The sequence below is a fragment of the Amblyomma maculatum genome, chromosome 3 (assembly GCF_055883805.1).
Source record: "Amblyomma maculatum isolate TAMU_Amacu chromosome 3, ASM5588380v1, whole genome shotgun sequence".
Taxonomy (NCBI): Eukaryota; Metazoa; Arthropoda; class Arachnida; order Ixodida; family Ixodidae; genus Amblyomma; species Amblyomma maculatum.
The window spans coordinates 218942664-218958587 of NC_139346.1; the positions used below are offsets into that span (position 1 = coordinate 218942664).

Consider the following 15924-nt stretch of genomic DNA (forward strand, 5'->3'; position numbering starts at 1 on the left):
AGCATGGTTGTACAGGAAACCACTCACTTTGTGCCATTTCGCTTTGTCTATGGCCGTGACGTACAAACCATGTTGGATGCCGTGCTCCCATGTGCAACCAACGACCGGCCGCTCACGCCGCACACCGACGAATTTAGTCAGTACGCAGAAGATGTTCGCCAACCTGCCCGCATGCACATCAAGCGAAAACAGGCGACCGATGCACATTGCTATAACCAACGCCACCGACATGTCAAGTACCACCCAATGACTGGGTGTGGACCCCTGTTCGTCGCCCAGGATTGTCGGAGAGTTGCTAAGCCGCTACTTTGGGCCCTACACAGTGCTTCGCCGTGTCTCTGATTTGACTTAAGAAGTTTTTGCCCTACGGTACTGTGCACAGTCCATGCCGTCAGCCTCAACCAGAAGTAGTGCACACGCTCCGCATGAAGCCCTACTTCACGCATTGACGGCCAGTGCTTGCATTTTGAGTTTTTTTCTTTGGAGCATTCTGCCTGCCATTTATTTTCGGTGATTTGTTTCGTTTCTTACTCACCACGGTGAGTTGAGTTTGACTCTCACCAGTGCTTATCAGTGCTTATCACCAGTGCTTTTTCGGATGGGGGGGAATGGTGCCAGATGTCAATTAGTGGCACCCGAAGACAGTGTTTTTAGAAAGAAGAAGGGGACACGCGCTATCGGACCTGCAACGGTGCTGAACGTTTGCTTGTCTCTTCTGCACCTTGACAATATGACTCAAGCCACTACCAAGTTTGGCCCGGGCCAACCCCTTAAATTTGATCTCTGCCAATTTTTACCAAATGCCAATTTTGACCAAAATTGATGTCCAGCCTAATCGGCTATGCGAGCATGATGGTGACCTCAGATCTGGCCGGAGCCACCCCCAAAATTTGATCTCTGCCGATTTGGACCAAAATTGATATTCAGCCTAATTCGGCTATGGCGAATACGGTGGTGACTTGCAAATTTAGTCCAGGCTACCACCAAATTTGGTCCGGACCTCTCTCGGCTAACACTCGATTCGGTTCAGCATTGTCTAACAACATAATGTTTTTTCTGCACCAGTTTCCAGTAGGCATTGAGGTGCTCACTGGTGTTTTTGGTTGAATAAATGTATAAATTTCTGTAATTTACATGTAGTTTTTTTATTTTTAAACATGCAATTTTTGCAATTTAGGTTACTATCCAGAGTTAATTGGTCATAGCCGTAAATTGTAGATAGTGTGGGGATACAAATGAATACCCTGTCCTATTATAACGGCCGCACATAATTATCATGTGAGGTTACGCGTGTGCTGTTAGTGAGGATGGTGAAAGAAGGGCACACCGGCCACCCCCTACTGCCTCCCACTCTCCCGTAGCGACACCCAGCACAGCGGCTGTTCACGGTTCTGGGAGGAGGGCACCTCCCACAATTTTCTCTTGTCTTTTGGTGGGCGAACATGCACATGTGCGGTTCAGACTTTCTGCCGAGGAGACCGCTGCCCTCACCTGAATTGCCCGGTCATCGTACACACCACTGTGGGCCTTGAGTGCAAAGCTATGCTATACTCCCGCACAACTTTTTCTAGATATGCAGCCAAAGCTGCAGAGCCAGTCACTGCGCAGCACGATCGCAGATCGGGCTCAGGAATATTATACCATTATGGAGATTATTATTATATCACGGTTGTACTACAACACTAGCGTGTGCAACATTAATGCAGTGGATTTTAAAATCACTGCTGTACGCCGAGAAAATGGGATGGCTGCGCTATCTGTCTGGAATATCCCGAAAAGTATGTCGACAGCTTATGCTGTACCTATCTACAGAGTTTTGTATGCTTTCACAATGCACATATTTGGTATTCTAAAGAAAGTCATTTCTGCGTCATTGGCTGCTCAAAAACTATAATTTCAAGAAAAGGTGGAACTGAAACCACAACTGTAACTGAGGCCAAATATGCCATAACCAGATGATGAAGTAACACCATGGAGGAATCTCCACCTTTAGCCTTGGCGGCATAGCCAGAAAAAGTGTCCTCTCCCCATTTTGCGTGCACTTCCCCTAGCTTTATTTCACCCCCGCACGCAAGCGGGACGTTCGCTCGCTACGGCAGTTGTTTCTTGAGTGCTGTGTTTTGCTGTGTACTCAGGCCGAATAAAGCCTTCTTCAAGAACGCAACTCGTGTTGGTTCCCTCTGATCTGAACCTGCTGCAGTGGTGACTTCACGCGTCACAGCTGTGACTGTTAGGGCTGGCACGCTGAGGCTAGATGGCGACTTCGGCATCTAGCCCCTTTGGAGCATTCTCTCTAAAGCACCCCTTATAATAGTAAACCAATTCCTGTATTTGGCCTGTGTACCGGACTGTTGCGGTAATGTTAATAGATCAGCTGTTTTAAGTTTAACACAGGAAACAAGTAATTACTAAAAACGAATGGATGAAAACCATAGACACAGAGTCTCTCCAGTGCCAGCTTCTTCCCTTGACTGCATCATCACCCTTATTTGTGCTTCATTGACAGTGCGATTGAGAACGAACAAGAGCTGCCGTTTGGTTTTGACTGCTGAAGCTTAACTTGCTCTTTCGGTTTCAGGTATGGGTTTGTGACATTTTCCAAGGTCGAAGAGGCCGAAAGAGCAAGGAATTCTCCCCCCGATCAGTTGGAGCTTGATGGCAGGTAAATGTGGTGCTCATTATGACTGCTTTCACCTGACCCAGCTATAACAAACATTGCTTGCGAGATGACCAGCTGTGTCGCACTGTAAATCGTGCGATATATATGTGGTTTATACTTTCATTAGTCTGTTTCTGCACTGACCATCTAGTCTGTTCTGGGATTATTGGCATCTAGTTTTTGCTAGCAAATATAAGAGTGGCACACTGAGCAGTGGTTCTTTCTAATCTAACCTGGTTTGCATAAAATGACTAGGGGCTTGGTGCTTTTGTGACATGCTTCACATTTTTGTTGGTGTCACATTGTCTTGATATCCTTGTGCCTATGGTTAGTCTGAGAGAGAGCTTCTTCATAAAAGGCAGGTTCTAGCTTTCTTTTCTCTTCTTTTGGCGCTGACTTGTATGCCTTCGTGCAGGCAGCTGCGGTTGCTTCCAGCCAACAAGACAAGGGTATCCAAACTTCGTAAAGATGCCCAAGTGGCAGCAGAGCGAAAGGCCCTTGCTGTGAGTTGGCACCTGGCTACATTGGTATATTTTCATCACAAGCGATTTATTACAGCCCTTCAGTATCTGTTTGCTTTCAGATGTAATATGCCTTCTACATAGCAGTAATTGTCAGTGGATAACTGAAAGTTCTTGTTTGTCCATGCTACCCAGTGGCATATCCAGAAACATTTTTCAAGGAAGGCTAAATGCCCCCCCCCCCCCCCTTTGGCAAAAAAGGGACAAAAGGAGGGGGGGGGGGGAGGATGCTGCGCTCAGAAAAATTTTGTGTTGTTCTGACACGTAAAAACACCCTTGGCCAATGTTACTTGACTAGGTTAGTTTTCAAACTCCCCATTCGAGCCGTGCATAGGAAATGGCACACTTTTCAGCTCTGTCGCCAGATGGCGGAGGCGTGGTAGCAGGTTCCAAGAGCTTCGCGCCGTCTGTATGGCAAAGGAATGGTTTCGCTGCATGGCAGCCTTATTTTCAGCTTCATCTCATAGAATATGAGCTGCGATCCTTATCTCCTTGTGCGGAAAAACGGTCAAGCTTGAGGCTGGTGAAGAGAGGACTAAGAGACAGATTTCATGCTAATTTAATTCGCCTAGCTCTCGCTTATACCACGAATATTTGGACTTTTAGGCCAGAGTTTCCTCTCAAGCACAGCACAAGTGCTCCTTCACATTTCCTGATGAAGACTGTAGCGCTCGGAAACACGAACACGAAGAAGACAACACATGCACTTCTTCATGTTGTCCGTGTTTCCAAGTGCTACAGTCTTCATCATGAACAACCAACTCGCCCAATCTGCCACCTTTGCATTTCGCCTCCCTGAAATGTAGCCGGGAATTAAACCTGCGATCTCGGGGCTACTAGCGCAACGACGCTACAGGGCCACTGCTATAGTTAGTGCTTAGAGTATCTTTACAATTATTCGGGCAAGTTCGTAGCCGCCTACCCTATAGACCCTTTACAGCACGAACGCATGGGCGCTGCCATATTTGATCATGTGACCCTTCCCCCATCGCCGGCCTTCGGGCCTTCTGGTTTGACGGCTTCCGGCGCGCTGCTACTCGGCTGCATGGTGCGGCGTACCCACTATCGCTGGGAACAACGAGCTTGTAAACACCAAAAAAACTTCATATGAATGCCCATAGCATGTGTAGGTGCTAAAAAATGAACCACATAGTTCGTTTATTACGTCCTCCTAACTGTCTGCATTGGCTAGAACGTTTCGAAAAACCCTTCAGCTGTCGACTCTTTTTTTTTTTTTTTTTTTTTCCTATCGATTCCCTCTCTAGCACTCTTTGTGGAAAACATTTTCTGTAAAACTGAATAGATTAGAAACTGATTATCCCCTCAAACGTTTTTTTATTAATTTTCTTGCGCAAAGGGCGAACGCCTGTTCAGACTGTGCTGGCTGATGACGCAATATGAATGTTCACCATTTAACATTGCGCACAATATTTACTGCTCATTATGGACGCGCGTGTAACCCCCACAATTGATAAGGTATAAGTTTACTTCCTGTAAACGTCCTGGCTTCAAAAGACTATTACGCTGCTTGAAGGCCGCATGAGGCTCTCAGCGGCGCTCACCTGCGCTCGGGCGAAAATGATTGGAAACTGCACCGGAATTCAGAACCCACAGTAGGCAGCCCAAGCAAACGGGGATATAAAAAATCTTATTATGGTAAATTTCATGATTGGCCCGTGCATTAGTTTCATAAAAGCAGCAGTTATTACATGTATTGCAGCAGTGCTTGTCTAATTAAAGTTTGGTTTGGTTTGTGGGGTTTAACATCCCAAAGCGGCTCATGCTATGAGTGGAGGATGCGGAAATTCCCGCCCCCTGGGGTTCTTTAACGTGCACTGATATCGCACAACACACGGGCGCCTGGATTTTCGGCTCCATCGAAAAGCAGTCGCCGAGGCCGGGATTCGATCCCGCATATCCTCGGGAACAGTACCTAATTAAAGTAAGCAGATTCACTGACATGCCCACATTGACTTTCCTTCTCTGCACAATCAATTCTTATAAATACATATACATTAATAGCCACGTCAAGGTACTTCTTAATGCCCTGCGAAAATAAAGCGTTAGCAGTGCAAATTTAGGCGCAAAATATACAACTCTTCAGAAACGTCAGGGTCGTTCTCGCATTTCCATGGCTACTGTCAGTGCTAAAATAAGCTGGTGCGTGAGATATAGCCTTTCTTTACAATTCACACGCGCTTTCTTGTCCCAGAAAGGAACATGAACTCGTGATACACCTCCAAGAAAAACGATGGCATAGGCCATTATGTGCACCTTACATGGAAAGCATCGTCTGTTCTTCCGCCAATATACAACAGGGTCATTAGCTCTTCTTCCTCGCAGAATACTTCGACAATACAGATGAGACCTGCATCAAAGCAGCGGTCTTTAAAAGTCAGCCGGCATTCTTACACAAGATGCACAGCAGCAATCCGCTCTGCGCGCCGATGCATTCTGAAGGCCAGCAATGACGGCCGTCCTAGTGGCGCCACCTGTTAGGGAGAGTGGAACTACTCTCTGTAAACAGTCTATAGTGATGACTCTTTGAGCTCCAGCTTACTGGGAATTTTGTACAAACCATTATTATGTACAGATACAGGTTTCAAACGATACACCAATAAAATGCCTTGCTGGATGAGTTGATAGAGCTTATAACTTGAACTAGAGCAAAAAGAAAGGGTACAGAAAAAAAAAAAAAAGAGCGCCAATGAGAGATCCAGCATTCACCTCTTACCTCCGGCTTTTTTTTTTATTTTTTTTTCGCGCATATAAGCATGTTAGGTTACAGGGTAACAGTCGGTGCTCGCTTTGTTTTATTACAAATATATCGATGCTTGGCAAATCAACGCTTTGAGGCTCCGAAATGTACGGCTGATCTTGAGGGTAGTCCACGTGGTCACCGCAATTTTCTTCATGGGCTTTGAGCGCTCCTCTAGCGTTTTCCCACCTTTCTCTGCGCCTTCCTGCTGGTAGCTTGTATAAATACCCCAATACATAAGGAAACACTTTCGGGACGGTATTTTTGGCAATGCTCCCGTTATTCTCGGGGAATTTCTACAGTTTCGCTTTCAATTACATGAACGTACGTTTCAGAATTTTCTTATCGTAGAAGTGAAAATCGCACACACTCAACTTGGCTGAAAGGTTCTTGTCAGTATGTGGAATAGCCTTATTCCATGTGGCAAGAAGTGCTTCGTGCTTTGAGCGAAAATGGAATGCTGGTCAGAGCTCTGCTCTTGTCCGTTCGATAGCCACTCGTGCAGTCGGTCACACAGCATGTCGGCATAGTTCCACTGTGCGTATATTATTCCGCGAAAGCCACAAAATCATCACACAAAAGTGACAACTCCAATTCTCGCCAGAACGTTATGGTGGCGATGACTACAAGTCTCCGTCGACTGTGTTGCTCGTCGTTGGGAGCCTCCTTGGCTTCCTGCAGCTAGAGCCTGCTGCAACTGCAATGCCACCGACTCGCGCGTGCGGTGCTGTCCCACGCATCCCACCGCAGTTTGCAAACTAACCTAGTATACTAACATTGCCCCTGGCTATGCCACTGACGCTACCCTTGGCAAGTTACTAAATGTATGTAACTAAGTGTGTGTGTTAATCATATCTGTGCTACAGATGACTATGGAGCCACTTCCAAATGCAAGTATTTAATGAATGTAGTAATTTCAGATGGGGAAAAAATTGCATGCTGAGAAGTAAATGTCGTTTTTGACCCTTTCCACCAACCAGGTAAAGAAATAATAGAGATCAAGGCCGTGGAGAGGGAAGTCAAGACTAAGCTAGATTCAAAGGATTTCTTACCTGTTTGATTGAATAAACACTTTTTGCCTACCTTGTTTATTACCCATTTCTGTCCTTGAAATCCTGGAATTCCCTAATTTCTGGCGAAATATATTTTGCGAGTCATGGTTGACTGCACTTCTATAAAATAGAAAAGGTTAGCGATACCTGCTGCAGAACACGTAAGCTTTAATAAATTTTATCCAGTGGTTGCCAATGGCTTCTCGCGAGAAAGTAATTTCTGAGCAAATTAACTTGACTTCCTTTAAAGAGCGATAGACACGAAATTTTGGTGGGATTTTTCTTCTTGTTAATGGTGCGCAAGGTTGATCCACACGCAGTTTTATCCTACGGCACTTGAATCATATATAATTGAATTTTCTTTTCTCACCAGTTTCAGTTTCAGCAACCGAGATATGGCTGTGACGTCACAATCAAGTCTTGATGCGTGGCATGAAAAACAGATATAATTGCTGGGTCTTCACTTGTGGTGATTCTTGTTCTTGAGACAGGCTGGATTTATCATAGTAGTGAATTAAAACGACACAAGTATGATTACATCGCTGTATTTTCATCCCTCACATGACCTAGACTTGACTTTGACATAACAGCCATCAATCGGCTATTGAAACTGAAACCGAAACAGGTGAAAAAAGAAATTCGATTATAAATTATTCAGCAGTCGCAAGCAAATATGACTTGGTGATCCGTGTATAGTAATGTCTTAGGTGTCATTACAAAGGATAAAATGCAAACCCAAAAATTAGGGGTCTTTAGTTGATGCTACATTTTCATGCCAGGGTTGGCAGGCAGCGATAATGCTTTGGTTGGCCAGTATTGCTTGACTGTTGGCACCTTTTTGTTGCTCTGCTGTGATTATGCAGGCACACTGCATTGCATATTTATTGTGTGTTTCGCTTTTTGCTGGCATCACTGGGTGCCTGATGGGAGGTTGGCCTGACTTGGTGCAGAGGGAACTGGATGGTGATGAGGATGAGAATGTGTCAGACATGGAGGCAGATGTAACCCCAGCGACCCCTCCACCCTCCCCACGCCGGTCACTGGAGTGTGTGGACGACCTGCCAGATGACGCTCTGCTCATGGTGCTCGCCTGGCTTGACATCAAGTCACGCATCCGCATAGAAAGAGGTGGGCTTTATCCTTCGAGTAAGGGATGTGTTATGAAGCTTGGTAAAATAGCCATATTTGGTATTGAAAGACTGTGCCTTGCGACTTATGTTCAAATTGTCAATGGTAGAAATTGCAATAGAAGCAGTGATTATGATAAAAATATTTGTTTGTGAAGAACTCTGGCTGCAGCAGTCTATACATTGTGTAAATATGATGTTTGTGTTCATTCAGTATATCATATATTGTTCTTCTTTAAATGAAGTGAAACTGTGATTTTGAGGGGTTTGTGTGCACATGTGCACGTGCATGTGAGAGAGAGAGAGAGAGATTGAATGATTGTATATTGCTAGAGGCTTAGTGTCATTCTGCTGTTCGTGGCTCATGAAGTGGCAGGTACACAACTCCAGCTGTAGCTGTATGGGCGTGTCGTCTAAATTGAGAGAAAAGCTCTTCGAAGGACAGAGCAGATGGCTGACCTGTGTTATGGCCTTTGTACAAGTGTTTTCTTTGGCAAGTGACTTCACCGTCTGCCTACCTTCTGCAGTTTGCCAGCGTTGGCGCCGGCTGGCACTTCGGCTTTGGAGATCGCAAGAGAAGCTGTCTTTCACTGGTGTCTTCTCCATCGGTAATGGGCAGCGTAAGTAGGCTCTTCTGTTCATTTTCTTTTCCGGACATATTTTCAAATTCGGAGATTTCGTAGTGATAGCTGTTGGTATGTGGTGTGACAAGATGACCATTTGCAGCCTTTGAGCTATGTTCATCATAGGTGTGACCTGTAGTCCTGCTAGCCATCTGCCGAGCACACTTCTTGATAACTGGAAATAGAATCTCGGGGATACGAATTCCTAACATTTCACAGCTGCATACGGTTCGGACACATCGCTGACTTCGCGATCACTAGTCGTGCTGTACGCACAGGGAGCTGCGTGCATGCCACAAATAGCGAACATCGCAATGTCCAGTCGCGCTATGCACCGTGAGCAGTCAGGGGCGGTGCACACAGCGATCACGCACGGCCTACGTAAATCGCTGACTTGGTGATCGCTAGTCACGTTGTACGCACAGGAAGCAGTTTGCATGGAGAGCTGGGTGCTTCCCGCAAATCTCGGACATCGCGATAGTCAGTCACGCTATGCACCATGAACAGTTGGCGATGGCACACATGGCGGGCGCACATGGTCTGCGCACATCACTTACACCGCTACAGGGGCTAGAATGGGGAAGTGTGATGAGTGCAGCGCGGCTCCTATGGGCTGCTTTGAAGCCGCCGGGGTCAGCTGCGAGGGGTCAACATGTGCTTGTTTACACGTTGGTAAAAGGCAGGCTTGCATTACATGGTATGGACCTGCCTAAAGAATCCACCTGATCACATAAATGCAATGCCAACTATTGCGGATTGGGAGGCTACCCTATCCAGCTTTGGACACGAGGCTTATAGAGCCCTCGTGAAACACGCACAGATAGCAGCGGCAGCTGCTGGAGTGCCAGACTAGGGACCCCACTCACACATCTCCCTCCCTTATCTCTCAATAAAGTTTTTCAGTCATTCAGTCCGTCAGTCGCCCGAGGTGAGGATGATGAGGGCTGCTGCTGCACTCTTCGGACGATTTCCAGGTGGTGCCGATTTCTGTGTCGTTTAACCCGAATTTTAGCCCTCCTTTATCTGCCTATTTATGCACATTATTATCAAGGTTGGTTTGTGGGGTTTAATGTCCCAAAGCGATTCGGGCTATAAGAGATGTCGTAGTGGAGGACTCCGGAAATTTCGACTACCTGGGGTTATTCAACATTTCATTTCATTTTTATTTCCTTAAAGACCCCTTTTGAGGGGCATCACATAAGGGGTGGGTACAAATTTTGGATGAGATGGTACAAAGTCATGTGTTATGATGATAAATAGCTGTAGGCTTTTTGTGCGAAGATTATTGGACAGGTTGTTGCTATCTCTTCGGGAATGGCGGTGCGTGAAAAAATGAGTTCGTGAAGGTGACTGTTCGTGCACGTGGTCGGCTGATCTGAAGATGGTGGACAGTGCGGTGAGATATGCGTACCGGTGGGGCCATATAAGGTGCAGTTTGTAGATGGCTGTAAAAAAAACTTGTGAAATAGTGAAAGACTGGCTATGCGGCAGCGTATCTCGAGTGGCTGTAAACCTGAAAGGGATTTCAGATATGATACACTGGTGCTGTAATGGTATGATGAATGAATAAATCTGGCGGCGCGATTCTGCAAAAGTTCTAGTGCATTGGTGAGGTAAGCTTGATGTGGGTGCCAAATGGGTGATGCATTATCTAGTTTTGATTTCACGAGTGATTCGTAAGCTAGTAACTTGACGTGTACGGGAGCATCGCGAAGATGACATCTTAAAAAACCAAGGGATTTGTTAGCTGAAGAAACGATGTTAGTTATTTGAGTTTTCTAGGACAAATCAGCGCACAGAGTTACGCATAAATATTTGTATGATAGCACTGGTAGCATGGGAACGGAGGCAATTTGATAATGGGATACGAGTGGGTTACGGCGGCGATGAAAAGACAGTACATTGCATTTGTGAGGGTTTAGTTCCATTTGTCAAATTTCGCACCAATCCTGAATCTTGTTAAGGTCGTTTTGGAGGTATAATTGATCAGAGGTGTTATTAATTGTTTGATAAAGAACACAATCATCAGCAAACATGCTGATTTTACAGGACACTTGAAAGGGTAAATCATTTATGTATATTAAAAACGGAAGGGGACCTAGTACGGAACCTTGAGGCACTCCAGATGTTACAGGAAGGGAGCTGGAATTATATTCATTTACGAAGACGGATTGAGTGCGGTTAGTTATAAATTCGGTAATCCATACAACCACATTTGGATCGAGGTTAATGTAAGATAACTTGTGTAACAGGCGTTTGTGAGGAACTTTATCGAAAGCTTTTTTAAAATCAAGAAAGATAGCGTCAGTTTGTAGGTTAAGATCTATGTTGGCATGCAGGTCATGTATAAAAAGTGCTAGTTGAGTATCACAAGAAAAGCCTTTCCGGAACCCGTGCTGCGCAGAATGAAAAAAATTGTTTGAATCCAGGAAGGCAATGACATGGGAGAATATGACGTGTTCCATGATCTTACAAGGCACACTTGTTAAAGAAATGGGACTATAATTTAATGGAGAATTGGTGTTACCAGATTTGAAGACTGGAATGACCTTCCCAACTTTCCAGTCAAGTGGAAGTTGGCCTCTAGAAAGTGATTGCTGGAATAGCAAGCATAAATATGTGGCACTGATGGGTTTAGTACTCCTAAGGAATTTAGCGTTGATATTATCAAAGCCGGCTGTGGATGAACGGTTCATTTTATCAATCAGCGATAGAATCCCAGAGGTGTTAAATTCAACAGGTGACATAATATTATCAAAAAAGTTATCTAGCACAGGAAATGGCACATCGGATTCGTTAGTGAACACTGATTGAAATGCAGTATTAAACATGTGAGCACTATCTGCATGACTAAGTACTTCTCCCGCTTCATTTGTGATAGTGACATCGTTTTTGTGTTTAGGGTTGATGATGGCCCCAGAATTTTGGGCAAGTCCTTGTTAAAAAAAGAATGCTTGGCCTCTGAGCGGTTATACGCCTTTTCGGCAGCGTAGTATTTATCTTAGGCTTTTTGGTTAGTTTGTGCTTTGGCTGCGCAAAAAAGATGTTTCTTTCGACTTTCCAATCGTTTTAGTGTTTTAGTGAACCATGGTTTCTGCGAATTCTCTCGGAAGATGAACTTAGGGATAAACCTATTAGTTAGTTTGGTAATTTTATTCTTGAACATAGCCCAGTTTTCTTCAATGGACCGCCTATGAAAATTAGTTTGGAAAGATGGTAAGAAGGCGTCCAGTTCACGACTAATCTCTGTATAGGTACCCTTGTCATACAAATGGATGTTTTTTTTTTTTAAGCTTTGGGTTCGAAGCGAAGTTAGGGCTTTATCGGCATGAAGTACTTCGTGATCACTTATTCCAGGAAGGATCGTAACTGATTTGACACTTTTGGGGTGGCTGACAAGTAATAGGTCTAAGATGTTTGCGCTCGTTTGTGTTATTCTGGTTGGGGTCGAAATAATTTGTGTAAGGCCAAAGTTCAGACTGACTTCTATGAAATGCTTCGCTTCCAATGTGCGTGATGCTGTAATAGTGTTAGTAGTTCAGTCAATGTCCGAAAAATTAAATTCGCCAAAGAGAAGTATATGCGACTTTCTATATTTAGCAGTAAGTTCACACAGCAAGTTATTAAGCTTCTCTGAGAAGTTTTGGTTGTTGTGTGGGGGCCTGTAACAAACATCAAGAACCGACTGAGGAGCACAACGGCAGAAAAGCCACATTATTTCAAGATCAGTATGAACAGAAATTATTGAAAATGGTAAGTAATCAGAAAAGGCAATGAGCACTCCTCCGGGAAGTAAAGTTCGGCAAGTCTGTCAGAACCTCACTGTTTAACTTCGCTGGTTAGCTATGTTTCGGTTAATACGAGGATGTTGCTGTTGGATGAGCGAACAAGACTGGAGATTTCTTCTCGCTTGGAAATAAAACTGCGGATGTTAGTGAAAAGTACTGAAAAAGGAAGAGTAGGCTGAGGTGTACGTCTAGGCGCGGGCCTGGAGTGATGTTGTGGGATGCTATTTCTAGGCAGCTGCTATATGATTTCCCTAACAGTTCCTGAGGATTCATCATAAACGTACCGTGTGCGGCCGATAAGAAAGATTTTATAACAGCGTATAAGCTGTAGATGTGCCTTTTGCAAATGCAATAAGTTGCTTCCGTGCCTTCCTAACCTCATGCGAGAAATCTTCAGTATTCAGTATCTTTGAATTTTTTTTCTTTGGAAAGGATGCCCAGCTTCGTTTTGTGGGAGAAGAATTTTACGATTATCGGTCTGGTTTTCCAGATGCGTGACGTCCGAGGCGATGCGCGCGCTCAATATCTTTTGGATCGACTGTTATATCAAAAATTTCAAAACAAAGACGGGTTACAGCTTCTTCAGACTGTGTGTAAGTTTCACTAGGGTCATTGTCACGGATTGCATAAAACAGTTCATTGTTCCGACATTCTCAGCGTCGTCAACTCGAGCTTCAAGGTTTTTTATGAGCCGACATCTGTGCTGTCGCTGTCTCCATCGAGTCCAGTCGTGACCGCATTTCGGTGATTAGTTGGTTTTGTGAATCAAGGATGCACATGCGTGTAGTTAAGTCTGCTATTGCAGCGTCAGTAGCCATAAGTTGTTTTTTCGTGTCTTGGATCTCAGATAGAAGTGTAGATTGCCCGGTGGATAGTTTCTTTAGCTCGGCAAGCATGGTGTCAGGTTCATGTCCCAGGTTGGTTTCAATATCCCCAGCCAAAAGCAACAAGGATCGTACAACCAGAACACATTCTACGCCAATACAAATACAGCTCTGTGGGCTTGATAGTTCTTTGACATCGCACAGCACACGGGCGCCTTGCTTTTCGGCTCCATCGAAAAGCGGCCGCCGAGGCCGGGATTCGATCCCGCATTCTTGAGAACAGTAGTCAAGCGCCGTAACCACTGCGCCACCCCGGCAGAGCAAGCAGGTCTACTGCTTTGTGCCAGGCTACATGACAGTGGTGTAAGAAGTGCCTTGTTCAGCACATGTTTCAAAGTGCAAAACAGAGTGATTCACAGTGCTGTCAAACCTCTCGAAAAAAGCTGCTTTGCACCGTTTGTGATCTTCATCTTTGGAAAATGACAGCAAAGCTTTACACTGGGCTAGTTAGGGCTGTCCTTTTTTAGTATTTTGTTAGCACATCTTGTTAGAGGTAGCCCTGTGGCTGCCCTGAGCCGTTCAAACACAGATTCGCAGTCTTCCAAAGTATTTTTCGGAGATGCTACTAAGCAGAGAACGAGAGCAGCTAGGAGCTAGGCCCTGCTCGAGCCTTCAAGAAATGTGCGAGTAACGATACCTGACCTGTAAGTGACCTTTGGGAGAAAGTTAAGATCGTGCGTCGCCAATTGAAAACTTGACTTGGCCGCTGCAAAACGTGAAGACATCTGTGTACTTTGTGATATCAGTGCACGTTATGGATCACAGTTTTTCATGTTCATTAGGAAAGCACACTCAGTGTTCTGCCCATCACTGGTGGTTACAGCATCTGTCAACTTGTGCAAAACAAAGGCATCCTGTTTGTGAATAAGCTTTCTGTGTTTTCTCAAAAAACGAAAGGCATGAAATGAAGTATTTATGAAAGGTATGCAGCTGTCAGTAGTCATATATAATAGCGCATATCATCTGCTGGCAAAGGTCAATGTCCTGCGTATTCGTGCAGGTGCCGGCACGGTCGGCGAATTTTCATTTGTTATTGAAAATAAGTTTTTATTCAAGGGACAGAACACTGACCAAAGTAAAACCTCGTTACAAGAGACACTCAAGGGACCCGAAAAAGATGTCTCTTGTAAGCAAGGTCTCTTGTAACCAAAAATTATAAAAGCACTACGTTGATCAGTTTACTGCACATCAACAAATATAAATGCATTCACACGCATTATCAGGAAATTGTTCAGGAAAGCTTAAAGAAGTTATTCATACTAGTATGTATTTTTTTGAGTGCAGAGTGTATTCCTTCCCAAATTCTGGAGGTAAAGCACTTCACTTTGCAATTCTTCCTGTTGCTCTAATATCTTTGAAGCACTCTTACATGCTCGTCACTCTCAGATGCTGACACTTTTCCTTTGAAATGTCCTTGTAGTCATCCTCAATGGCACATGTGCCATTTACTTGAGCGAGAATTGCACAGTCTGAAAGCACTTTGGGAGCACACAAGATCCACATCTGCAAATACGAATTCCTCAAAACATTATGATACCTCAGCAGTCTCTTGGATGCTCGCCCATGCTTCAAGGAAGCTTTCAACAGTATCCATATATGGGCCCTCTTACATCATGCCTGCTTGTCCGAAACAGTTTTTCACCGCTCCACTTCTCAGGCCATTCGAGACACCTGAACAGCCAGCCAACCTCGCATCAATTACTATTGTACAGTCTTGCTGCCTGTTGAGCAACAGGGGTTCCACCAACCTTCCTCTGTACAGCAACTTGACAGAGCGCATAATGCCTTTGCCTGTTGGTTGAAGGTAGGGTGTGGAGTTTGGGGGGAAAAAATAACTTTGGTGGCTTTGAGCATGAGAACTTTGGTGCTGCAAGAAGCATTGTCCACAAAGGGAAAGACATCTGGATTCTGAGCTTTCATCTTGTGATCAAATTTTAACAACGAGAAGTTAAATATGCTGGATGTCATTCATGCATTTTGATTAGTTTTGTAGGCAACAGTAATGTGATGCCAGTGGCTGAAACAACGGGGGGTCGTTTTGATCTTCTAATCAATGGGAAGCACTCTTTCTCAGTTCTTGACATATACAACAAAAAGGATGCTGATATGGAACATACTAATTTAGCTGAGGGAATCTGAAGTGCATCATGTATGAGATGGTATGCTTCAGCTGCATTGCGTGAGCACACCTGGGCTTTCTCTTCTAAATAGTGAAGATTTTACTTGAGGGACTTGAAAAAGTTGTCCTTAGTAACCGAGTGTCTATTGTAACCACGTCTCTTGTATGCAATGTTGTTAACATAGCAGACATAGGAAAACCAACCAAACCATTTTTAAATGTCTCTTATAACCGAGTGTCTCTTGTAACAGTGTCTCTTGTAACGAGATTTAACTAATGGGATTGTGGTCGAAATGAGAAAATCTTGCCTCGTGTAGTATAGATCGAGCGCTTCAATATTCAAGAAACAAGAGATTATAATTTTAATTTGACACAGTCGCATGAAAACGACTG

At 44.5% G+C, this 15924-nt stretch overlaps 1 protein-coding gene across 2 annotated transcripts in view; it reads left to right on the forward strand.

The window, feature by feature from the left end:
* LOC146197737 (putative RNA-binding protein EEED8.10) overlaps positions 1 to 15924 on the forward strand; it is a 135373-nt gene that overhangs the window by 10383 nt on the left and 109066 nt on the right. For both annotated transcript variants that reach the window (XM_084599648.1, XM_084599649.1), the window contains exons 3-6: positions 2579 to 2662; positions 3075 to 3162; positions 7941 to 8118; positions 8645 to 8737. In XM_084599648.1, the coding sequence (XP_084455774.1) occupies positions 2579 to 2662; positions 3075 to 3162; positions 7941 to 8118; positions 8645 to 8737 (443 nt within the window). The remainder of the gene's footprint in view (positions 1 to 2578; positions 2663 to 3074; positions 3163 to 7940; positions 8119 to 8644; positions 8738 to 15924) is intronic.